At 35.8% G+C, this 27,320-nt stretch overlaps 2 protein-coding genes across 3 annotated transcripts; both read left to right on the forward strand.

Annotated features, from left to right (window-relative positions):
- The first annotated feature begins 16,480 nt into the window (after window positions 1-16,480).
- LOC107898993 (inactive leucine-rich repeat receptor-like protein kinase CORYNE) lies at window positions 16,481-19,453 on the forward strand. Its single transcript, XM_016824581.2, has 3 exons — window positions 16,481-16,830; window positions 17,219-18,466; window positions 18,910-19,453. The coding sequence occupies exons 2-3, from the start codon at window positions 17,598-17,600 to the stop codon at window positions 19,217-19,219; spliced, it is 1,179 nt and encodes a 392-aa protein (XP_016680070.2). The 5' UTR covers window positions 16,481-16,830; window positions 17,219-17,597; the 3' UTR covers window positions 19,220-19,453.
- Window positions 19,454-22,286: 2,833 nt separating this feature from the next.
- On the forward strand, window positions 22,287-26,884 carry LOC107898991 (light-regulated protein, chloroplastic). Of its 2 annotated transcripts, XM_041090799.1 has the most exons (6): window positions 22,287-22,434; window positions 22,743-22,871; window positions 24,352-24,409; window positions 25,530-26,318; window positions 26,419-26,580; window positions 26,671-26,884. In XM_041090799.1, exons 4-6 carry the CDS (start codon window positions 26,014-26,016, stop codon window positions 26,744-26,746), a joined length of 543 nt encoding a protein of 180 aa, XP_040946733.1. In that variant the 5' UTR covers window positions 22,287-22,434; window positions 22,743-22,871; window positions 24,352-24,409; window positions 25,530-26,013; the 3' UTR covers window positions 26,747-26,884. The 2 variants fall into 2 exon arrangements, with proteins under 2 accessions (XP_040946733.1, XP_016680069.2); XM_016824580.2 differs by lacking the exon at window positions 24,352-24,409.
- Window positions 26,885-27,320: the final 436 nt, after the last annotated feature.

Below are 27,320 nucleotides of genomic sequence, written 5' to 3' on the forward strand. Positions count from 1 at the left end.
AAGCCCCGTTTTTAATGTTCTTCGTATTTTTGGAGTCCCGGTAACTTGGTTTAGCTTATTCTACCATTAATTCATGTTAGGGTTCATATTTGGAAAAATATCCATAGGTGAAATGTGTTTATTTTGCTGTTTTATGGTGGAATATGAAGCTAGAGATTATGTTAAACAACTTTTGCTAAGCAATTTTAAGCGAAAACGGGTAAATAGACATAATCGGTAAAAATAATTAATATTCAAAAGTATGTGTTGGAGTGGGAATTTGATGTTTCCATAGAAGGGAAAAATGTTCAGCATGTTATAAAACTTAAGAATAAGGGATGAAGTTTAATTTCCGAGCTTGGGGACAAAAGTGTAATTATGCAAAAGTTTGGGGGCAAAATTATAATTTTCAAAAAGTTGGGTGGTGGATTATTTTAATAAATGTGGACTTTAAACGAGTTAAATTTGCTATTATAGATCAAGAAAGACGTGAAGAGTATATCAAACGAGGAAAAGAAAAGATAGTGGAGTAAAGTGCAAAATTACGATATTTTGCACCGAGGTAAGTAAACACGTGACTTAATGTATTATTTTGATATTATTTAATATATGTTGAGATTTATTTGGAATTAAAATAAATGTTTGGCAATATCCTAAAAATGTTGTTAAATCGGGAAAGGTGATAAAGGGTTGCAATATATGGGTTATGGGTTGAACACTCGGAATAAGCCGTAGTATGTTGTATATAAAAGGGGTTGCTGTGTGCTGATTCCCCGATTTATGGGTGGTGCTATGTGCGTGATCCACCATATCTTTGAAATGTGAAAGGGGGTTGCTATGTGCTGATTCCCCCGAGGGGTTGCTAAGTGCTGATTCCCCGGTTCATTGGTGGTGCTAAGTGCGATATCCACCATATCTTTGAAATGTGGAAGGGGGTTGCTATGTGCTGATTCCCCCGAGGGGTTGCTAAGTGCGATATCCATTGTATATTTGAAATGAAAAGGGGGTTGCTATGTGCTGATTCCCCCGAGGGGTTGCTAAGTGATGATTCCCCGATTCAGTGGTGGTGCTAAGTGCGAGATCCACCAATAACGGTTAACATTCCGAGTGTTCAACGAAAAAGTGTGGAAGGTGAATATTGCCATATGGTGGAAAATTTTATGGGGTAAATATTGAGTTGGACACTAAATCGATCCATGTATGAGATGGGAGAAAATATCAAAAACGAAAAAGGAACGATTTAATTATAAACTGTGTTGAACAACAGCAGTTGGGTAACTTTGAAAAATCACCATAAATGGTGGAAAATGAATGGGAAGCTGAATAATATATGAAATTGACGCTGGATGTGTCTGTCTTCATATGAAAGAAATAGAATAAGCAAAAGAGTTGTATTTTTGGAGATATCTGAATTTTACTAAAACAGGGCTGGATTGATTTCGAGATCCCCTGTTCTAACTTTGGAAAATTACCAAAAATTAAAAAATATAATTATGGCATGAAATTTATATCCCTGGAACCCTTATTGAGTCTATTTTTATTAGAAACAAGAAAACCCATTTTTCAAATTTTGTACAGAGAGTTAAGTAAATTTTAGTGAGGAAGGGTCAGAACCATTGGGCAGTGAAACAGGGGAAGGTTTAATGAATAAACTGTACTAATTGGCTGGGTTAAAAATTCTGAAATTTTTATGGTGAAATGGTATATGAGTCTAGTTTCAGGGAAAATTTACGGAACTCAATTTGGAGCCCTGTAGCTCAAGATAAAAATAAATTAGCGACTATGACGCAGAAAAACAGCTTGCTAGAAATTGCCTAAACAATAAAGTTATTCATGAATAAGTTTATATTTTGGTGTAGTTATGGGAGTAATTACTTATTTATCATGTGTTTACTTACTAAGCTATATGCTTACTCGATTTTATTTTTCTCTTGGTTATAGTGACTTCCAACAACTCGGAAATTGGAACGAAGTCAGGCAATCATCTACACTATCCTTCACATTTGGGGTATTTTACTACTAGTGTTCCGAAATTTTATGGCATGTATAGACACTTTATGTAATGTGGGATCATCATGTAAATATATGTTATGGTTCCCTTTTAAATGTAGTGTTTATTAATAGTTAAACTATATGTGTGTTTATACAAATGAAATTGGTTGGTATATTGGAATGTGTTCTAAATTTGCAGGAGGTTTAAGCAAAAATAAGTAGGAATGCTGTCGAAAATTTTTAAAAATTTAGTAATACCTCATACTCTGTTCCGGTAAGGAATACGGGTAAGGGGTGTTACATTTTAGTGGTATCAGAGCTACGGTTTAGTCGGTTCTCGGACCAATAAAATACGTGTGGAAGTCAGTCTATACATGCCATAAAATTATTGTGATAGTGTGATGATTTCTGACAATTTAAAATTTTGTTTTATATAGTAAATGGATCCTGATCGAAGTGTGGCAGATGATGTTGAAAGTAACGCGCCGGCTCTCGCGCAAGGGACCGCGTAGGAAGAGAGTAGACATGAGACACATGGACAGGATGAGGCTCGGGAAGCCTTCCTCTGAATGATGAGTGATTGGTATATAAAATATGTCCGTGTAAATCCAAATGTTCCTCCTCCTCCACCCCCTCCTATTCCTCAACCGGTCCCCGTAGCTCCACGGAGTGCCGAATTGGTGAGATCAAGTAAGCCACCTGTTGATAGAATTCGAAAGCATGGGGCTGAAGATTTTAGGGCCAATGTTGATGATGATCCGGAAAAAGCCGAGTTTTGGCTTGAAAATACTATTCGGGTATTTGATGAATTATCTTGCACCCCTGAAGAATGTTTGAAATGTGCTGTGTCTTTATTGAAGGATTCGGCATATCGTTGGTGGAAAACATTGATATCGGTGGTTCCAAAAGAAAGAGTTACTTGGGACTTCTTTCAGGAAGAATTTAGAAAGAAATATGTAAGCCAACGATTTATTGATCAAAAACGCAAAGAGTTTCTCGGGTTGAAACAGGGCCGAATGTCCGTAGCAGAATATGAACGGGAGTTTGTTCGGCTTAGTAAATATGCCCAGGAATGCGTGCCTACGGAGGCTATTATGTGTAAAAGATTTGAAGAGGGGCTAAATGAAGACATCAGATTGCATGTTGGGATTTTAGAGTTAAAGAATTTGTGGTGTTAGTTGATCGGGCCTGTAAAGCTGAAGAACTGAGTAGAGAAAAGAGAAGGGCAGAGATGGAATCTCGAGATGTAAGGAAGAGGACAATGGGCAGAACATTTCAATCTCATTCGAAGAAGTTTAAAGGGATGGATCCACGACCAACTGGTTCAGTTGGGTATTCACGCAGAGACCGAGGGAGGTCGTATTTTGGAGCTACAACTCGAGCTACCTCTGTAGCAAGTGTGGGCAATGTAGGAAACACCCGGCCTGAATGTCAACAGTGTGTCAGGCGACATATTGGTGAGTGTTGGGGATTTAAACGAGCTTGTTTCAGGTGTGGTTCCCAAGAGCATTATGTAAGAGATTGCCCTGAGAGAAGAGAGGAAGAAAATTTACCAAGAGCTGGATCGGGTGATATTGTTAGTAGAGGGAGACCGCCGAGAAATGTGGGAAGCAAAGTCAGTGGTAAAAGTGTGATGAAAGATGCAGCTGGAGGATCAGAAATTAGAGCGCCTGCCAGGACTTATGCCATACGTGCTCGAGAGGATGCCTCATCTCCCGATGTGATTACTGGTACATTTTCTCTTCATGATATAGATGTTATTGCTTTGATTGATCCCGGCTCTACTCATTCATATGTATGCATGAAATTGGTATCTAGTAAGAAATTGCCTGTTGAAAACACTGAATATGTAGTTAAAGTATCAAATCCATTAGGCAAGTATGTCTTAGTTGATAAGATTTGCAAGAATTGCCCCCTGATGATTCAAGGTCACTGTTTCCTGGCTAATTTGATGTTGTTACCATTTGATGAGTTCGATGTTATTTTGGGGATGGATTGGTTGATATTGCATGATGCCAAGGTGAATTGTAGACAGAAAATTCTTGAATTAAAGTGTGAAAATGGTGAAATTCTCCGGATTGAAACAGAGGAGCCGAATAAGTTGCCTATGGTGATTTCGCACATGTCTGCTCAGAAATATTTGAGAAAGGGATGTGAAGTTTATCTTGCTTATGTGTTGAATACTGATATAACTGGGTCGAAGCTTGAATCAGTGCCGGTAGTCTGTGAATTTCCAGATGTATTTCCAGAGGAATTGCCTGGGTTACCTCCGATTAGAGAAGTTGAGTTTTCTATTGATCTGTTACCTGGTACTGCACCGATTTCTATTGCACCGTATCGAATGGCTCCGACTGAGTTGAAGGAATTAAAAGCTCAGTTACAAGAGTTGACAGATAAAGGATTTGTGAGACCGAGTTTTTCCCCTTGGGGTGCTCCTGTGTTATTTGTGAAAAAGAAGGACGGCTCTATGAGACTTTGTATTGACTATCGTCAGCTCAATAAGGTGACCATAAAGAACAAGTATCCTTTGCCGAGAATTGATGATTTGTTTGATCAATTAAAAGGGGCAACAGTGTTCTCCAAGATCGATCTGAGGTCTGGTTACTATCAGTTGAGAGTTAAAGAGTCTGATGTGCCGAAAACCGCCTTCAGAACGAGGTATGGACACTATGAATTTCTGGTAATGCCTTTTGGGTTGACTAATGCTCCAGCTATTTTTATGGACTTGATGAACCGAATTTTTCGGCTGTACTTAGACAAGTTCGTGGTGGTGTTCATAGATGATATTTTAATCTATTCTCGGGATGAATCGGAACATGCAGAACATTTGAGAACTGTGTTGCAGATTCTGAGAGAAAAGAAATTGTATGCTAAATTCAGCAAAAGTGAGTTTTGGCTTCGTGAGGTTGGATTCTTGGGACATATAGTTTCAAGTGAAGGTATTCGGGTTGATCCAAGCAAAATTTCAGCAATTGTTGATTGGGAGCCACCAAAGAATGTGACTGAAGTTAGAAGCTTCCTGGGCTTAGCTGGGTATTACAGACGGTTTGTCAAGGGATTCTCGATGATTGCTTCTCCTATGACTAAGTTATTGCAGAAGAATGTCAAGTTTGAATGGACCGATAAATGTCAACAGAGTTTTGAAAAGTTGAAGGCATTATTGACTGAAGCGCCAGTGTTGGTGCAACCTGAGTCCGGGAAGGAGTTTGTGATTTACAGTGATGCATCGTTGAATGGCCTTGGGTATGTGTTAATGCAAGAGGGCAAAGTAATAGCTTATGCTTCGAGACAGTTGAAACTGCATGAGAAGAATTATCCGACGCATGATTTAGAATTGGCTGCCATTGTTTTTGCTTTAAAAATTTGGCGTCATTATTTGTATGGTGAAAAGTGCCGAATCTTCACTGATCATAAGAGTTTGAAATATTTGATGAGTCAAAAAGACTTGAATTTGCGGCAACGAAGATGGCTCGAGCTAATCAAAGACTATGAGCTAGTGATTGATTATCACCCCGGGAAAGCTAATGTGGTTGCTGATGCCTTGAGCAGAAAATCTTTATTTGCTTTGAGAGCTATGGGTACGATGTTAACTTTATCTGATGATGGCTCAATGTTGGTTGAATTGAGAGCTAGACCGTTATTTCTTCAGTAAATTCGGGAATCTCAAAAGAATGACAGTAAATTGCAAGCCAAGAGAGCTCAGTGTGAAGCAGGTGTTGACTCAGATTTTCAAATTGGTTCAGATGATTGCCTGATGTTCAGGGACAGAATATGTGTACCGAGAAATGATGAGCTAATTCGGACTATTTTAGGTGAGGCACACAGTGGTGATTTATCAGTCCATCCGGGTAGTGTGAAAATGTACAATGATTTGAGGAAGTTGTATTGGTGGCCGGGCATGAAAAAGGATATCTCGGAATTTGTAACAAAATGTTTAATCTGTCAACAAGTGAAGGCTGAGCATCAAGTGCCATCGGGTTTACTTCAACCGATAACGATTCCAGAATGGAAGTGGGACAGTATCACGATGGATTTCGTGACAGGATTGCCTTTAACTCCAAAGAAGAAAGATGCTATTTGGGTAATTGTGGATAGATTGACAAAGTCAGCCCATTTTATTCCGATACGCATTGATTATTCACTTGACAGGTTGGCTGAATTATATGTTGCTGAAATAGTGAGACTACATGGGGTGCCTAAATCTATTATATCGGATAGAGATCCGAGATTTACTTCGAGGTTTTGGATAAAGTTACAGGAAGCTTTGGGTACGAAATTGAATTTCAGTACTGCATTTCATCCGCAAACTGACGGACAATCAGAAAGGGTGATTCAAGTTCTTGAAGACATGCTCCGGTGTTGTATTTTAGAAATGAAGGACAGTTGGGAGAAATATCTACCACTGGTTGAATTTGCTTATAATAATAGTTATCAGTCAAGTATACAAATGGCACCGTATGAAGCATTATATGGGCGTAAATGTAGAACCCCTTGATATTGGACTGAACTCGGTGAGAATCGGATTCATGGAGTCGACCTGGTGAAAGAAACTGAAGAAAAGGTGAAAATAATCCGTGATTGCCTAAAAGCTGCCTCAGATCGGCAAAAGTCGTATGCGGATTTAAAGAGAAAAGAAATTGAGTTTCAAGTGGGTGATAAAGTGTTCTTGAAAGTATCCCCATGGAAGAAGATTCTGAGATTTGGTCGTAAAGGCAAACTAAGTCCACGTTTTATTGGACCATATGAAGTTACCGAGAGAGTTGGCCCTGTAGCATATCGGTTAGCTTTACCGTCAGAGTTGGAAAAGATACATAATGTATTTCATGTGTCGATGTTGCGACGTTATCGTTCGGATCCTTCACATATAATTTCTCCTGCAGAGATTGAGGTTCGACCAGATATGACTTATGAAGAAGAACCCATAAAGATTTTGGCTCGGGAGGTCAAACAGTTAAGAAATAAAAGTGTAGCCTTAGTGAAAGTGTTGTGGCAAAAACATGGAATGGAAGAGGCTACGTGGGAACCGGAGGAAATTATGAGGAAACAGTACCCAAACCTCTTTTTCGGTAAGATTTTCGGGGACGAAAATCCCTAAGGGGGGAGAGTTGTAACAGCCCGATTCTGGGCCTAGTCGGAATAGTGGTTTCGGGACCACAAATCCGACGAGGGAAAATATGGTTATTATTATATTTTTATGATCTACAATTTCACGGAAAATTTTCGTAAAAATTTCGTTCGAAAATTTCGACGTTTGGGCACTCAATTTAGTCAAAAGGACTAAATTGTAAATAGTGCAAAAGTTGAGTTCTACATCTTAGAGGTGTCTAATTGTTATGAAATTTTAAATTGGAGGTCTTTATGTGGTAATTAGACCATTAGTTAGTTGATGGACAAAAATAGACATAAGAAATGGGTGAAATAGATTTTTTTTAAATGGGGGCATTTTAGTCATTTGGTTATTAAATAGAATTAAATGGGAAAAAGATGGCAAAATATGCTCATCTTCTTCATGGTGAACGAAATCAGCAAGGGGGAAGCCATATTTAGGGTTTTTAAGCTTTCAAGCTCCATAGTAAGTGATTCTAAGCCCCGTTTTTAATGTTCTTCGTATTTTTGGAGTCCCGGTAACTTGGTTTAGCTTATTCTACCATTAATTCATGTTAGGGTTCATATTTGGAAAAATATCCATAGGTGAAATGTGTTTATTTTGCTGTTTTATGGTGGAATATGAAGCTAGAGATTATGTTAAACAACTTTTGCTAAGCAATTTTAAGCGAAAACGGGTAAATAGACATAATCGGTAAAAATAATTAATATTCAAAAGTATGTGTTGGAGTGGGAATTTGATGTTTCCATAGAAGGGAAAAATGTTCAGCATGTTATAAAACTTAAGAATAAGGGATGAAGTTTAATTTCCGAGCTTGGGGACAAAAGTGTAATTATGCAAAAGTTTGGGGGCAAAATTATAATTTTCAAAAAGTTGGGTGGTGGATTATTTTAATAAATGTGGACTTTAAACGAGTTAAATTTGCTATTATAGATCAAGAAAGACGTGAAGAGTATATCAAACGAGGAAAAGAAAAGATAGTGGAGTAAAGTGCAAAATTACGATATTTTGCACCGAGGTAAGTAAACACGTGACTTAATGTATTATTTTGATATTATTTAATATATGTTGAGATTTATTTGGAATTAAAATAAATGTTTGGCAATATCCTAAAAATGTTGTTAAATCGGGAAAGGTGATAAAGGGTTGCAATATATGGGTTATGGGTTGAACACTCGGAATAAGCCGTAGTATGTTGTATATAAAAGGGGTTGCTGTGTGCTGATTCCCCGATTTATGGGTGGTGCTATGTGCGTGATCCACCATATCTTTGAAATGTGAAAGGGGGTTGCTATGTGCTGATTCCCCCGAGGGGTTGCTAAGTGCTGATTCCCCGGTTCATTGGTGGTGCTAAGTGCGATATCCACCATATCTTTGAAATGTGGAAGGGGGTTGCTATGTGCTGATTCCCCCGAGGGGTTGCTAAGTGCGATATCCATTGTATATTTGAAATGAAAAGGGGGTTGCTATGTGCTGATTCCCCCGAGGGGTTGCTAAGTGATGATTCCCCGATTCAGTGGTGGTGCTAAGTGCGAGATCCACCAATAACGGTTAACATTCCGAGTGTTCAACGAAAAAGTGTGGAAGGTGAATATTGCCATATGGTGGAAAATTTTATGGGGTAAATATTGAGTTGGACACTAAATCGATCCATGTATGAGATGGGAGAAAATATCAAAAACGAAAAAGGAACGATTTAATTATAAACTGTGTTGAACAACAGCAGTTGGGTAACTTTGAAAAATCACCATAAATGGTGGAAAATGAATGGGAAGCTGAATAATATATGAAATTGAAGCTGGATGTGTCTGTCTTCATATGAAAGAAATAGAATAAGCAAAAGAGTTGTATTTTTGGAGATATCTGAATTTTACTAAAACAGGGCTGGATTGATTTCGAGATCCCCTGTTCTAACTTTGGAAAATTACCAAAAATTAAAAAAATATAATTATGGCATGAAATTTATATCCCTGGAACCTTATTGAGTCTATTTTTATTAGAAACAAGAAAACCCATTTTTCAAATTTTGTACAGAGAGTTAAGTAAATTTTAGTGAGGAAGGGTCAGAACCGTTGGGCAGTGAAACAGGGGAAGGTTTAATGAATAAACTGTACTAATTGGCTGGGTTAAAAATTCTGAAATTTTTATGGTGAAATGGTATATGAGTCTAGTTTCAGGGAAAATTTACGGAACTCAATTTGGAGCCCTGTAGCTCCAGATAAAAATAAATTAGCGACTATGACGCAGAAAAACAGCTTGCTGGAAATTGCCTAAACAATAAAGTTATTCATGAATAAGTTTATATTTTGGTGTAGTTATGGGAGTAATTACTTATTTATCATGTGTTTACTTACTAAGCTATATGCTTACTCGATTTTATTTTTCTCTTGGTTATAGTGACTTCCAACAACTCGGAAATTGGAACGAAGTCAGGCAATCATCTACACTATCCTTCACATTTGGGGTATTTTACTACTAGTGTTCCGAAATTTTATGGCATGTATAGACACTTTATGTAATGTGGGATCATCATGTAAATATATGTTATGGTTCCCTTTTAAATGTAGTGTTTATTAATAGTTAAACTATATGTGTGTTTATACAAATGAAATTGGTTGGTATATTGGAATGTGTTCTAAATTTGCAGGAGGTTTAAGCAAAAATAAGTAGGAATGCTGTCGAAAATTTTTAAAAATTTAGTAATACCTCATACTCTGTTCCGGTAAGGAATACGGGTAAGGGGTGTTACAGATCTGCTCCACTACTGCTTAGGGAGATAAGATCTGTGGTTTTAATCCGCTCCACTGCAACTTTAAAGAGATAGGATTGGTTTTTTTTCAGTCTGCTCCACTATTGATTAGGGAGATAAGATCTATGGTTCTTCGATCTACTTCGCCACCAGTATGGGAAGACAAGATCTACATCTTCGATCCACTTCCTACCAATATAGGAAGACAGGACCTGCTATCTTCAATCTATTTCACGCCAATACATGAAGACAAGATCTACTTTCTTTGATCTACTTCGCCACCAGTATGGGAAAACAAGATCTACATCTTCGATCCACTTCCTACCAATATAGGAAGACAGGACCTGCTATCTTCGATCTACTTCATGCCAATACATGAAGACAAGATCTGCTTTAATGTCTTCAGTCTATCCCACTGCAACTTCACGGGTATAGGATCTGTTTCTTTGATCTGTTCTCTGGGGAACATGACCTGTAAAATCCATTTCATGGACCTATTTATGCCTAGTGTTTAGGATATTATGATCGGAATGAATGAAAATTTCCTAACCAGATATGAATGAATACATATTTGCATGAATGCAAAATGTCATTTTTTGAGAATGATCCATTTTTATCGATTAGGTTGTCATTGCTCAAATTTTATTAAAGGTTCTATCACTGATGCCTTCTTGATCAGCTGGTATATTTGACAGAAAAACCAAAGAAATAGTCGTAATTTAGACTATTCTTTCTCCAATGCTTCTAACCCTTAAGTCGGTTAGTTCTAAACAATAGCCCTGTTTCAAGTCATCGTACTATTTAGAAGCTTTCAGAGTAATATGCAGAACTCCTTCTGCTTGAATATTATCAGTCCGTTAATCGTTATTTCAATGAAAAATGCTTGAAAAAGATTATCAAAATGGACAAGATGAAATTTTGTTGAGAGCAAAACTCGAAATGAATTAATCAATCAAGATAGCAAATTTTACTGAGATACGAGACGAATAAGATGAAAAAGATTATCACAATGGATAAGATGAAAATTTATTGAGAGCAAAGCTCTAAATGAACAACTTAATCAAGATAGCAAATTTTGCTAGAACACAAAATGAGAATAAATTAATCAAGATGGCGTATTTTGTCAAAAATACAAAAAAACGAATAAAATGGAAATAGGTGCCCTAGATATCGTAGCATGAGCTTCTCTGCCCCAAACTTCTTGAGAACCCTTTTGAACTTGATATGTGTTTAAAAGTCCTAGAAGACTTTGTTGATGCCCTAAGATGTAACATCTCTCCTTTTTCTTTTTTTGTTCTTCTTTTCTTTTCTTTTTTGTTTTCATTTCTTTTTTTCGAGTGAAGTATTTATTGCTTGAATCAGAATTCTCAAGATTAGGCAGGTTCTTGCCATCCATCTTGGCCAATATCGACGCTTTTTCAGATAAGGCCTTCCACATAAAGTCCTTTCCAGTTCGACATCCATTTTCTTCTGAAGTCCTTTTGTATGGCAAGGATCTTCTTCGATATCAGGTCCTCTTCTTGGAATTCTCTGGGGTGAACTTTTTTGGTGAGCTCGCGTCTTTTATTTTTGGTGCTTTTGACCAAGACGGATAACATTGAATCTTTCCTCTTCAATCAAATTTAACTGTTCATATCGGGCTTGGATTTGCTTCATCCAAATTCAGCTCTAACAAGACTCGAAGGGTAGAAATATCAACTTTGATAGGTAAAACTACCTCTATTCCATATACTAGTGAGAAATGAGTTGCCCCGGTAGAGGGTTTTTGTTTTTTTGCTCTCTTTTTTTGCTTTTTTTACTTTTTGTTTTTTTTTCCACTGAGTCGTTCATTTTGAGGCGACATGGTGTTAATCTTGAACAGACTGCAAACTTCTGATGTCGTACCGTTGTTCAAATTCAACGCATTATCTGATATGAGCCTTTTGGCATTCCATACCGACATATGATTTCTTTTTCAGGAATTTACTGACTGTTAGCTTTGCGATATTGGCATATGAAACAACCTCTACCCACTTGATGAAATAATCGGCGACCACAAAGATGGATCGATGACCGCCAGAAGCTTTTGGCGAGGTCGGCCCAATGATATCCATGCCCCTTATAGAGAAAGTCCATGGAAAAGTCATAACATGAAGATATAAAGGAAGCACATAAATTTTGTCTCCGTAAATTTGGCCCTTGTGGCGTTTCTTGGTATAAATGATGCAATTCCCTTCCGTGGTGGACCAGCAGTACCCAAATCTCATGATTTGCTTGGCCATTGCAAAACCATTAGCATGTGTTCCTCAGACACCCGTATAGTCCTCTTCCAAGATCTTCTTTGCCTCAAGAGCGTCCACACGTCTTAGTAGCTCAGGCATATTTTGATACGATCATGCGAAAACATCCTTGAATTCTTAAAGTAACTCAATGACATCTCGCTTTGTCTCCACGGTGATACAGGCTCTGATCTTCACAGCTCACAATTCCCTACTGATTTTTTTTGTAAGGTAGGATCTATTTTTCGACTTGCTCTACCATCCTTAACAAATCAGGAGATATACTACAGTCTTGATCATCTTCGAAGTCTTGAGGTTCCTCTAGACACATATCTTGCTCAAAAGAAAGTTCTGAGTCAATAGCAGTATCGCTCATCTCATTGACATCTAGAGACTTATTCTAGGGACGAAGGAAAACTCAAAGAGCTAATGAATCAAAGGGTAATTATCTGTATGGTATGAGTATGATTGAAAATGGAAGGAACAAAAGAATGTTTGCCAAGATAAAACACGAAAATGCATTTTATTGAAATAAAAATAGTGGAGATGTGCCTTTTTTCACAAAAAAAAGATTTTCTATTGCTCCTAGGCTTAGAGCAATAAGAGTGTTCTGAATATTACTTTGAAATGGTCCTGAAAACTACAAGAATCTCCTCCACAATTCCGTTGTTTAGAACGCCTCCAGGGATATAGAAACAAATTCCTGATAGGTTTTTAGTTCCTTCTTCAAAGGCACAAACACCTTTCCCTTCCATACCATTGATATCTTCAAAGAATGACAATTCTTTATCATCTATTTGGCTCTGTACTAGAGTTCTGAACTCAATGCACTTTTGGATTTTAGGAAATTTATTGTATGCAATGAAATGTAATGTTAATGAATGAAAATATGCATGCAATGAAATGTAATGCAAATGCATGAATGCAAAAAGAGACGTTGATTCTGATTCAATTCTATTAGAGCAACTTTTCTAAAAAACAAATCTCTTTACATAAAACGGATATTTACATATACGATTTTATCCTGACAGTAAAGACATCGATCCTTTTTCTCAAACCTATATGTTAAGATTGAATCTCGAAAACACTTCAAATGGGCACCTCCTCTATCTCCTTTTTGCTTGATCTGAGTTGCGATCCATTGTTCACTCATTCTCGTGATGATCAATGGCTTCTTTAAGAAAGTTGGCACTAGTGGCTCTCGAATAGTCTTCGTCAGCTTGAGTCTTCGAGGCAAATTTGTGTACTCATTCACTAGACTATCACCCTTCCCTCGTTACATTTTCTCAGACCATATTTGGACGACCATATTGTCTTCCATTTTATCAAGAAACTTATTTTCTTATGACAAGCTTTCTATTTAGAAATTGAATGTGAATCAATACCTCTTTTTTTATTTGATGAAAAATGTAATGCAATGCCATGCAATCATAACAAAATGAAACGAGTTAGTACAAAGCAAAAGTAAGCAAGAAAGAAACAAATATAGCGCTTATTCGGGTGACCACTAGGAGTTTGAAGTGGCCCTACCTAGGGTAGGCTCCTAAAGCTCATTATATGCGGTTTGGTTCTAAAGCAAGGGTACCTGAACCAGCAGATCTCCTTCCCTTAAACGACGTCGTTTTACAATCACCTTAAAAGCTACAGATTTTGTTTTTTTGCTGTTTGTTTTCTTGTCTTTTTAAAAAAACAAAATCACTTTCTTTCTCTGCTAGGGTTTCAACCCAGCTTTAGTGCCACCGTCAGTCCCTCGCATCTCCACCATGGCTCCACCGTAGATGGTGGCCAGAGTTACGCAACATAGGGCTTTTTAGCCTCGCTTCTCGCGTTTTGAGGGCCTAACATCCTCACTCTCGAAAAATGGAAAGAAAATAATAAAAAAGGGTCTCCCCTCGTCCCTTTATACTTGGTTTCGACGACGAAAAAGAGGTCTTCGACACCGAAACCGTGGTACAACTCAGGTAAGTTTTCCTTCCTTTTCTTATTTTCGAACAATCAAAAAGAAAAGAAAAATAAATAAATAAATAAGGATTGAAATCGAAAATAATCACCTAAAAAACTTTTCTACTCTTGATTTTTATGTATTTCAAATCAATGTCTGCCTAAAAAAAAATTACAACGAGAATACTTTGGCTTTTATAGCCATATTGCAACCGTTTGATCTTCATCTTTTTGTTGTTTTTTTTCTTTTGTGTTGTATTCTTCTGTTGCTTTGTATTTATTTCCATCTGCAGGTGTCAGACGAGGCCGACGGCGATGACAGAGGGCATGCGCGAGGGTGTGGCAGACGAGGAGCGGCGGCCAGTAGCTGTTAGGGGTCTCTGCTGCTGAAAATTTTAGTTTCCTGGGCTAGGGTTTTTCTAATTTTTGGGCTTGTTGAGTGTAATTTGGGCCATTGTTTTTTTTACTGGGCCAGCAAATTTGGGCTTCTACAGGTACTATATACCTACTGGTGTGAGGGGTTGGCCGAAGATAGTGTGTAGCAGATAGTGGGTAGGATAACGACATCTGTAACTGTATTATACCTGAATCTATTTCTATATCTGATCTGTTGTGTATCCAAACTACTTTGTATCTGAAATAATTGTGAATTGTTATCCTGATTGAATGAGACAGAGTGTGTTGTCTAAATTTCAAGAATATATCTTAGTTAATTTATGCATGTTGAGTATTAATCTTATACTTCTGGCGGTAATACTAACTAGACTGAATGAATTTCAAGAACCTCAGAGAGTTGATCGACCGACAAGCGCGGGACTTGGTCATCTAATAGTTCTACTTATATATGTATGTGCGTGTGTTAAGTTGTTATTGTATCTCGACTGTAAGGTTTAAAATTGAATTATGTGGAATGGTTAATAGTTTAAAAACTTATCTATTTGTCTATCAATTTGGTTTTAAGAGAATTTATTTTTGGCAAGTTCTTTTGACATCCTAGACTTGATCTTTACGTCTAGGCCGAGTTTAGAGTGTTACGAACCAAAGGCAAATTCCTAAACACTAACACCGCACCCAACAAAATACATAATTTGAAGATTACCATAAAACAAAATAAAATGCACCATATATATATAATCCCAAACACAAACACATATCATTAACCAAATCTTTCTTAACACAATTTAAATGTTTTCAATTAAAATGATATTCCTAAACATCATAAAAAAGTCTAACTAGTTAACCACATAATTCCAAATCACCATAAGAAAAACTTTAACTTCCTAATATAGTTAGTTTTATCTATAACATCCACATTCTATAACATCATTTCATTATAATAGCTAAGTTTATTATAGATCAATTTTTTATGTTCTACTTTTACCTTCTATACCGATAACAATCATAAAGTATGAAGTGCACTATTTACTAAATAGTTTTCTATAAATTATCTTGTCTCAAATGTTAGTAAATTAGTTCTATTCCTAAGTGAAATAAAGATAATAAAATTTGATTAAGAAATTATTGCAATAAAATATTTAAGTTATATTTTATTAAATAAAAATAATTTTTAATAAATAAAATTTTAATTTTAATTTTATCTAAATCTCACTGAATAATAAAGGTAAATTAATGAAATATGTGGAAGTTTTTTTTAATATTTAAGTAAATAGGTTGCTTTTCTTTATATTTACCGAGGTACATTATTTTTGGAGAGAGAAATGAAAACACGTCTTATAGGACGAGTTTTTAGGGGAGAGAGAAATATAAACACATATTACAAGGCGCGTTTTCACTTTGTTGTTGTTGTTTTTTTTTTTGGCAATTGGAAATAGAAGTTTACAAATTTATTTTTGTCTCTGATTGAGATATATATTGTTATAGTTTTAAGGTATATTTGAATTTACAGTGATGTCGTGGAGCGCAATGACCTACAAATTTCATCTGTTATTTAAGGATGGAGTTGTCACCTGAGAAGTTGGGATTGCATTGCAATTCAAGGTCCCAGTTGACGTTGATTGTACGGTCACGGGTTGAAGTGTATCTAGGGCTTCAAACTTACAAAGGTTGTGATTATAATATTATTAATATATTATAGTTCTTTAATTTGAAAATTTATAAAAAATAAAAAATGATCTAAATCTCAAATGTTGTTATAGGTGAATAATAACCACCTCTCTATTACATTCAAAATTTTAGCAAACAAATGTAAATGTTATTGAAAGGGTTGATTGTATTTTATTTTATCATTTTGATAACTTGTCTTTTTAAAATTTTAAAGGACTAAATTGAAATTTTATAATTATCGGGATTTAAAGTATAATTTACCATATACTCATTTAAAATAATATAAAATTTAACATTTTAGGGGTGGCGCGCCAGGACTAGCCGTGACCATAAGTACCAATTTTAAAGGAGGTGACAAGTTCATGGGCCAAATGTGAAATTAAGCTAAAAACAATATTACATTCCATAAGAAGAAAAAAAACTGTAAAAAGAAAAAAGAAAAAGCAAACCATAATGCACAAATTCCCAGCCACTGCTAAAGCCACTGATCCATTGCCTGCCAGCTAATCTCCCAACCCAACCAACGCTCACGATCCTCCCTTGTACTTTGTCCCTCACTCACTCACACACTTCGATGTCTTGCTTTTGTTTTAGCCTCGTGATACCGATGCTTCCGCCTGCGTGGCACCCGTCCCCACCCCCACGCTTTGCCTCTGCTCTTTCTTTCTCTAAGGCGCGAAGGCAATGCCAAACCTTGCCCCCTAATTTAGTATTACAGTGAAAACAAACAAAACCAAAAGGTGTTTTTTTTCTCACACAGATTTTGTTTACAATTATACTATTCATGAATGGAAACAGATAGTGCTTGATTGTTTTCTTATGATGTTTTGAAACCTAACAATTATTGATCAACAAAATCGAAAAAGAAAAAAAAAAGAGAACGAAAGCTTGCTTACTTTGTCACTGGGAATTAGAAAAAGAAAAGCTTTGTAGCTATGTTTTCAGAGGGAAATTAAAATCTGGGTTTTTATATTTTTCCCTGTAAAATTCAATATCTGAAAGTTATACTCTGTCAAATGTGAGAGGCATCTCTTGTTATCTTATCTGTTGCTTAAGTTGGGAGCATATTTTTTTTGAAAAGAAAATTTTTGTTTGAAATTTGAAGATTCGATTCGTTTGGAGTTTCAGGTGAAGGAACAAAAATAAAAACGCAGTGACGAATTTATTCTTTGCGTCTTTCTTTATAAGATTTGCTCGCCAAATTTGAAGTCCTCTGGAGGGTTTTCTTGTCATTTTCGTCCAAAAAAGTTGGACACTAAAGAGAGTCCCCCAGTTTTTGAATTAGAAAAATTGAAGCTTTTTTCTTTGGTATTAGTGCAGGGTAAGTAAATTTAAGTCCCTTTGAGTTCCGTCCTGTTCTTGTAAGATGCTGAAGAAACGTGGAGCATTATTATGGGGTTTTGGATATTGGGTTATGGTGGTGGCTCTGAAGCTTTAAGATAAGCAACAAGAACCGTCCTTGTATGTGCATTTGTGTCATATTCTCTGCTTTTTTTTTTTTGCTTCCATGGCGAAAATGAGGGGTTGCATAGTCACTGTGGCTTTACTCTTGCTGCTACTTCTTTGCTTACACCAAACACCTGTAGAGTGCAAAGAAAGACTCATTAGACAACTGTCTTCTCAGCCTTCTTCAGCTACTAAGCCTCAAGAATTCAAGATTGGGTTCAAAAGGGTAATTCTCAGCATTGTGCTGGGAATTTTAACTGGATTGATTGGAGCTATTCTTTTTGCTTTATTGATCAAAATTGCTGTTCAGTACATCAATCAAACCCCATTCCTTAAAGGTCCTGTTATATTTTCTCCCAAAATATCTTCCAAGACTCTCCAATCAGCCCTTGCAAATGAAAACCAGTTGCTAGGTTCAAGCTCCAACGGGAAGTACTATAAGACGGTTCTTGATAACGGGCTCACTGTTGCAGTCAAAGTGCTTGAACCCTTTGACAGTGGTTCCCCGGAGATGCAGAGCAAGTCGGTGAAGAGGAGGATACAACAAGAACTGGAGGTTCTTGCTAGTTTGAGGCACAGGCATTTGAGGAGTTTAAGAGCTTATGTTCGTGAATCTGATAGGTTTTCTTTGGTTTATGATTATATGCCCATGGGGAGCCTTGAGGATGCAATGAATGGAGTTAGGGAAAATCACCTGGAACTTAGATGGGATGTTAGGCTTAGGATTGCTGTTGGGGTGATTAAGGGTCTTCAATATCTTCACTTCACTTGCGTCCCTCAGATTTTGCACTACAACTTGAAGCCCACAAATGTGATGTTAGATGCTGAATTTGAACCAAGGTTGGCTGATTGTGGATTGGCTAAGCTCATGCCTAATATAGATAGGGCAACTTCTGGTTACTGTGCTCCTGAGTGTTTACAGAACTGCAGGTACTCAAAAGTATTCCGCCATTAATTAAAGCTTACTGCATCTTTTCTTCTATAAGGATTATATTTAACAGGCATCTGGTAATAGTATCTTTAGGCTTTATTAATAACCCGGAGTTCACTGCAGATGATTTTTCACTTTGGGACTAAATTTTAAACAACTGAGAGTAGAGATATATTGGTCTCATTCATAGGTCTTATGGTTTTCTAGTCTTCTCCTGGAACCAGTGCTCTTTTGTTTTTTCTGGCAAACATGTTGCAGTAAAATGGAAGCAAGATATCCCAATTAGGATTGGACTATGCTATTGGTTTTCTATTATTACCACGCATCAATGTGCTTCAATGTTTTGTTACCTGCATTAATTACTGATACTATTTCTAATGACACATATTGGATTAAACCTCATGCTGGTTCTAACAAAGATGGATAATTTCATTTCCAACAGGTACACAGATAAGAGTGATATCTTTAGCTTTGGGATGATATTGGGTGTCCTGTTGACTGGCAGATATCCCACTGATTCATTTTTCCGGGAAGCAGTGAGTGGAGGGAGTTTAGGACAGTGGCTCCGACATTTACAGCAGGCTGGGGAAGCACACGAAGCTTTAGATAAAAGTATTCTTGGGGAAGAAGTAGAGGAAGATGAGATGCTGATGGCAGTGAGAATTGCTGTTGTCTGCCTATCGGATTCGCCTGATGATAGGCCTTCCAGTGATGAGCTTGTAACCATGTTAACCCAGCTGCATAGTTTCTAATGGAAATGTAAGTATGTTGATACTTGATATATATGTTCAAGCCTTTGCATATTCTAGGAATTGGATATTTTTGGTCTATAAGTTACTTTCACTCTAACCTTTTTGCAATTTGTCGAGGACCAAACACTTTGCTCTTTGTGCAGCATTGGTTCCTTGTGTTCTGTTCAAGTCTTAGTGATTATTTTTCCATCACAAACTTGGCTTGCAGCATAGTATGCAAAGAAATTTCTGGTACATGCATTGACTATTTGATCTGATAACCATGGGAGACATCTTCATTATTGTGTTCTTAAACAACTAATCGTGGTGGGGTTTTCTCAGTTGTCTTTTTGTTGGGAAAACCTTTTCGAAAATCACGGATGCTTTTGCCATATCAATCAACATGTTATAGTAGTTTTTTTCATGGGTTTTTAGAGGATAGGATTGAGATTCAGCTTTTCATCACAAAGACCCCATATCTATTGTTGGTTGAAAATGTTTCCTAAGTAAACAGTATGGTCTAGTACTCAACTAATCAATTGTTCATCATCCTGCTAAGGAATTGAACTTGTAGTTAACAAAGAACTCTTTCGAGTTTTGTCTTCATTTTGAATTTCAAGCATATGGTTGAATAGCATTTTGGGGAAAGTACAACGAAAGGGTTTGTAGGTTAGGTAGGATATTGACTTTTCTTGCAGTGATGAGAACTCTAGTTGACAGATTTGCATGGCGACAGCAGTTTAAGTAGGGGAAAATAAAGTTAAAATAAACTTTATCTATGCTTTCAGCTTCTAAATGATTCATATTTTATCTGTAATAATACTTTATGGTTTGGACTTTTGGAGGGGATGATAGCTGGCATTGGATTAGACTAGAGATTAGATGAGTGTGGAAATAGTTAGGGAAATCATTCAAAGGGGTAATATCATGCACAGGGAGCTTGAAAAAAGGCAAAAGAATGCACAGGGAGGTCATGCACATGCACCTGCATGCTTCAATTGGATGACTGATATATTTACTTTTAACAGATATAAGGGATGGGATGGGATGGGATGGTATGGTGAGGCAAATCACATAGTCAAGATGTATCCCCTTACAGCTGTGTTTTATATATTACTTACACACACATACATACATATATGGATATATATATATCCTAGTCCTTGCAGAATGCACATCTGTACACTGCCCTTCTTTTCCAAGATTAAAAAGTTTCTTAAAAGAATATTAGGCCAACAATGTGGCTCGCCTTATAGCTTTTGTAAAAGTAATTTCTTTAAAGAAAAGAAGCAAAGCTTTAATTTGCATAATTTAGAGCAATTAATTAATTGTTGTTGACGGTGCTTTTAAAAGCATAATTGATGTGCAAGTATCAAATAACCTTTTCAATTTGTTTTGCAAAAAAATATTTACTGCTTTGTTTTGTAAAAAATAGTTTAACTCAATAGAAAATGTCTTTTTTTTTTCAAAAAAAAAAATTCTGTTTTAAAAAGCATAAACTAAATTTAGAAAAACTTATCTTTAACGTGATTTTTATATAAAAATTAATTTAAATCAAGTTAAATATTATTATATTTATAATAATTTCTTTATATTTTATTTTTTTAAAATATCTTTATATTATTAAAATGCATATTTATATATAATAATTATAATAAATAATTAATATAATTTATTATTTATCGAAACCATTTTTTTGAAAACAAAAATTTTAGTTATCGACTTTAAAAAAACAAAAATTGGAGTCGCCACTGATCCTTTATCGAGGTGTGATCGGTTCACTTAAAATAATTTTGGCCTACGAAATTTAAGAAAATAGGTTTGGGAGTTAGTTACGCACGAGGAAGGGTTAGCACCCTCATAACGCCCAAAAATCGGTACCAAATTGATTATTTAATGTCTTGGTGTCAAAAATTTAAAAGATTTTGTTAAACACAAATATTGAAATCTGAAAAGGATAGTCAATTATTCAAGTCATGCAAAGAGATTGAGACCCAATACGTTAGGGTACAATTTCTCAAAATCTCCGAATTTTGAATATCACTTTTGCTTTATAAGTAAATCTTCATTTCGAGGAAGCAATTATGTCGTTAGGACATAACAAATTAAGTTCCCAAAAATGATTTTTACTTATATATTTTAAATAACGAATATTCTCAGTTATTTGAAATTAACAAAGAAAATCGGAATCCAATATGTTAGGGCTCAATTTTTCTCGAAAATCTCTAACTTTGAATATCGTTTATTATTTTGAAAACCTTTGAATCATAAAAAATGATTTTAATATTTTGACAAAATCAAAATGTATTTGAAAAATATGTTAAAAATGTCAATGCGATATGGAACAAATATTTTAATTTAAATTATGTGTATAGATAAGCATAATATATAAACAATTTTAGCAAATATGTATATGGATATGAGAGAAAAAAAACGTAAGTCATAAAAAGCAATAATAAAATACATATAAAATATATTAATGCATTTAAAAAAAGAATGTATAAGTATAATGTATTAGTAAATATAAAAACATGAAAAATATTTATAATAGCCTTGAAAAGAATGCAAAAATACATGTACACGTTATAATAATGTATAAACATATGAATTATAAAACATGAAAATATAAATGTATATAAAAAATATATAAACTATAAAAATAACATGATATGATAATAAAATATATACGTACTACATATAGGTATTTAAAACATTTAGAATATATATATTAACATATATATGCGCAAATATATACTTGCAATAATAATATTATAATAATTATACTAATAAACAATATAAACAATATAATAAAAAACTAAAAAACAAATTAAGGATTAAATTTAAATACCAAACAGAATTTGAGAGCTGAATTTGAAAATAAAATAAGAGATGGAGTAATTTAAACACGCGCAACCAGGGGGAGGACCAAAAAAACAATTTACCCAAACCACTCAAAGCATTGCGCAACATTGGATTAAATCAAAACATTAACAATGTTTCATGGAAAAATATGAAAATATAAAAAAGGAAAACAGTGATTTTGAAAGCCATAAAAAAAATGAAGGGCCTAAATTATAAATAACCCAACAACTTAAAATCATATAAAAAACCCCTTTTTAAACCCTAAAAACCATTTTCTTTCTTTCTTTGATATTACGCCGTAATGCTCTCCCTCTGAAAGCTCCTCCCCTGCTCCAATGGCGACGAAACGAAGGAGCTTCAACGACGCCACACCGGTAAGTTTCCTTTACTCCCTTTCTCGTTTTTGTTTATTTGTTGTTTTAAGAAACAAAAGAAAAAAAACAAAATAAAATAAAAACAGTAAAAAGAACAGAAGAAACAAAGCCAAAATCTGTCACCTTCAAAAATGTTTTTTTCGTCTATTTTCTTTTCGATTTCGGTACAAAAATTTGCTCCCCATTACAGAGATTGATTGGCCTTTTTATAGCCGAAACAACGGAGAAAGAAACTATCGAAAAAAACTCTCCTCTATTTGTCGTAATTTCTGCTATTATTTCTATTCGTGCTTCATGCCTTGTTGCAGGTACGGGCATCGTGCGAAGCTACCAGACGTGGGTGAGACGACGTGGGCAGTTGCTATGCGTTCGTGCGTGAAGACGATTGCTGCAACGTGGGGGCGAGGGTGACGCCGATCCGCTGCTTATTGCCAAAGGTTTCTGCTGTTCATTTTTTTTTGTGTTTTAGGCTAGTGGGTTAGGTATTTGGGTTGTTTGGGTATTGGGCTTGTAATTTGGTTATTGGGTCAGGGTGCTATTGGGTTTAAAACTGGGTTTAGTAATAGGCTATTATATATTTTTTAGTCAGGCCAAAATTGACCTATTACATTATTTTAACAAAATAGTCTGATATTACAATTTTATTTCTCCATTATAAACCATTTCTCAGTTTTAAAAATTTCGGTCACTAAAATTATTTGGTTTATGTCCGAGGTATTCTTGAGTCGTTGGTGATGCGATATCGCTTCGAGCCGCACACATTTCATATATCACGTCGAGATGGGATCATTTCATACAAAATTACCGTCGTAGTATATAATGGATTTCACTCGTCGACTCATTTCAGTATCGATCACACATTGGATGAATAAATGCAAAAAAATAAGTGGAAAGTTATCCAAAGGAGTACACACAACTCTCACAACACAATGTTCTTTTGTTTGATATTAACTTGATACGTGTCTATGTTATGAAAATTACGCCTCTTTTATAAGAGAATTATGTAGGGAGAAAGAGAATACATGTTTTGAATTTCGTTTGCGAATGCATACATTCGTTGCATATTGTATTGTGCAAATAATTTTTAGAAAGCGTTCAAAAGTCATATAATTTCATCACACCTGTGCTCCTGAGAGATTTTGTGCTACATAACATGCTTTACAGGTATTTGAAAAAGTACTTTCACTCTTAAAAGAAAGGAGATTTGTTAGAGAAAGCTCATCCATTTGGGTGAGCTTTCTCTAACAAATTTTCTATTCCCGGGGTGAAAAGCCTGATGTTTCAAATAATTCGAACGCTTTAAACACGTTTAGAATATGTTCATCACTCCTGTAGCATGCTTTCAAGGTTTTTCTTTGCAAACAGACTCTTCCTTACGGCTATAAAAGGGCTCATACACACCAAGCTTTATCATCCTTGAATCATATAATTTCTCCCCAATCATCTCCATTTCTCCACTATAAACCATTTCTCAATTTTAAAAATTTCGGTCACTAAAATTATTTGGTTTATGTCTGAGGTATTCTTGAGTCGTTAGTGATGCGATATCGCTTCGAGTCGCACACATTTCATATATCATGTCGAGATGGGATCATTGTCTCCGAAGCCTATCCTAGGGAAGTCAGTTATGGGTTGATTTTGCTTTCTATGGTTAAGGGTGGAAGTCGACATAGAGGTATCAATCAATAGCCGTTATGTGGTCATAGATCAGGGTATAACAGGGGAGTTAGTTGACGGTCATTACGCGACAACGAGATCAAACTTTTCGAATACCCAAAAATGTTGCCTTAAAAATATCATACATAAGCCTGATGGCATAATCATATGAAAAAACTCTAGGGCTTCTCGTTATAATTGGCGTAATTTTTTTCTCCGTTTTTAGACAACCGATACCTAAACATTCCTTCTTATTTGAAGGCTAGCACCGTGATGGATGCAAGAGGACTTGGGGAGCGGTTTTTGCAGTACAGTAAAGGTGATGCTCCTTTCGAGGTGATGACGATTGTTGTTATTAAATAACCCATTAATAACTACAACCGTTGTCGCACCAACCTGAGTTTGACCTCTACTCTATCAGAACATTCACTCTCCACCTAAGAGCTCTTTTGTGTCCACCTTGGTGTCATCCTTCGGAGAAAAATGAAAGGTTAAAGATACCAGGTGCTTGGAAATAGAGAAAAAAATCACGTTGATTATAATGGAAATCTCCAGAGTTTTTCTGTGTGATTATGGCCTTAATCTTATGTATGGTATTTATAAGGCATCATTTGCGGTATCCAAAATGCTTGACCTCCTGACTGCGTAATAACTGTCATCGAGACCCCAGTTATACTTGAACCCGTGATCGCATCACGACCTCCGATTGGGACCCCCATCTAGACTTCCACCCCTGGTCGTATCAAGCATTATTACCCTAAAATCGAATTTTCTCACGATGGGTTTCTCAGGTGATGATCCTATCCCGCTATGACATATGAAATGTATGTGTGCTGAGGCACGTTATCACATCCCCAACCCCTCAAAGCTACCTAAGAACTTCCGCCGTTTCAGTCGAAAACCCTGAACACTTTCAAAATACTCAAAAAACCAAAAACCCCAAAAAACCCTAACCTTACAAAAATAAAAAACCCTAATTCCTATCATCTGTGCAAAAAGCGGGCCCAACTGGATGTGCTTTCACTCTCTCTCCTAAGAACGATCTATTTCCCTAATTAAAGTTTAAAACGGCTCAAACGCCTAATTTAAAAAATTAGCATATTATGCTAATTTAGCCACAAATGGACCTAAATTTTTAAATTTAAAAAGGATATGGGTATGTATTTGACATTTGTATGGTCAGTTTTTATAAGTTTTATTTTATTTTATGTATTTGGGTGATTTTTGGAAGTTAAATTCTTATATTTGAGTGCCGGATATGAATACTTCAAGAAAATTTTATTATATGCATTTCCCAGTTCATCTAATTTTGATGTTATTTATTCGTTCTTTGATTCTATATTATTCTTTTGTATTTTCGGGAGATGATATCTTTATTATTTAAATATGTATCGGATACGAATATTTTATCTTTAATCGAGTATAATATAATTTTGCAGAAGCAGAGCAAAGCAAGAGAAAAGCTGAAGAGGGGGAAACTAGACCGAGCATTAGAGTCAGTTCAACTCCACGTCCTCGGGCAGTCATATCTAGTTGTAGTGATGATTGTGATTCTAAAAGAAACTTACAAGACTACAAGTAAATAAAATGGAAAGAATTATTCTGTTCTTAAAACCTCAATTGCAGACAACAAACCAGTCCACAAGCTAAGATCAGCAAAGATTTTGAGCCGAGGGTCAGTGTTGGGCTAACCCCTTAACCCATTTTTGAAGGTTTAAATCTACACCAACAACCGGGAGCCATCAAATTTTCCTGCTTAAACGGGTTTGAATTTGATGCATAAGTTGCTATCTGTCGAGTTCTAAGCTGGGGTTGTTTTCACTAATCAATGACAAAATACTTGGGCGTTTTTATAGTAAAAGAAAATCTAAGCAAATGAGCTGATTGGAGAACTCTAGAGACACCACCACCTCAAACTAGATAATGTTCACCTTATCCACTCCATTTTTAAAATATCTTCCCATCACCCTTATCTACTATTCATATGTCATTAATAAATTCAGCTGGTTTTTACACTTCATTTTCGTACTTGCAGCGTCACACACGATCCCGTACCAAAAAATGCAGGCAGCCTTGAGCTTGGCACCTTCACCTCTCTCCATAGTTACAACTACAAAACCCTTGTTTCCGCCATGTAAATCCATGCTAAAATTGCAGACTCCAAGAGGTTTCAAAGCATCACCTGTTGGACAGGATAACTCAACAGTTGATTACAGCTCCACGGCATCGTAAGTATAACTTTACATTGACTCAACCGGCTTTTTTATTAACCAGGGTGATCATCTGTGTCCTGCATCGACTTGCTTTTTGTTGTTGTTGTTGTTGCAGAGTATTTCCAGCTGAGGCATGCGATACACTTGGAGGAGAAGCCTGTGATGTTGAGATGTTCCCTGAAGTGAAGCTAAAGCCAGATCAAACACAAAGCAATAAGGGTAAGACAGGTTCAGAGCAGGTTGACAGAGAATACTTGGAGTACAACAGTCCCAAGACGTAAGATGATGATGATCTTGAATTTTGCACTTTCATTTCATTTATTTCCATTAATAATAATATATATATGATACTTGATGAATATTTCAGGGTGTTCATAGGAGAGGCTTGTGATGATCTTGGAGGAGAATTCTGTGAGCCCGAGTATCAGAAAGGAGTTCAATGATTTTACCAGATAAACCTCAAAACAGTAACTGCAAATAAATAATGGGGTGGTCGCCTTCTTTGTAACCTGCATACTGCCTTGTGTTTATTGTGTAATAGTCTAAATTTTAAGCTATTTATCAACTTTTTTTTTCCTGCAGATCAAAATGGTAATAGTCTATATATCACTAAAGGATATCTATCTTGTAAAGACTATTAGTTGAGGTCCTTCGTTAGATTTTATAGTATGTTGTTAGCTTTGGAATGGCCATAGAATCATTTGAACTTGATTTGTAGATTCCATAAAAATGTTTCCTAAATTAATCATATAACTTTTTGAAAATTTAAAGATTCCCAAATTGGAATTTTAGAATTTCAAGTACCTGGAATAGGATATATGTAACAAATTCAATACTCTATGAAGTCTTAGCATGTGGAGGGGTTGTACCCTCCACACCTTGTTAGGATTTTTTAGTGGAAGCTTGTTGGGTATTTTTCTCAAGAGTAAGCTCCTCTGAATTGAGCTCTCTCTCCCTCTGTTAGTTTGTCAAGATCGTTAATCAGCATCTCTAAGTTCCATCACTATGGCAGTAATG

Source organism: Gossypium hirsutum, chromosome D04, assembly GCF_007990345.1.
Source record: "Gossypium hirsutum isolate 1008001.06 chromosome D04, Gossypium_hirsutum_v2.1, whole genome shotgun sequence".
NCBI classification, from domain to species: domain Eukaryota; kingdom Viridiplantae; phylum Streptophyta; class Magnoliopsida; order Malvales; family Malvaceae; genus Gossypium; species Gossypium hirsutum.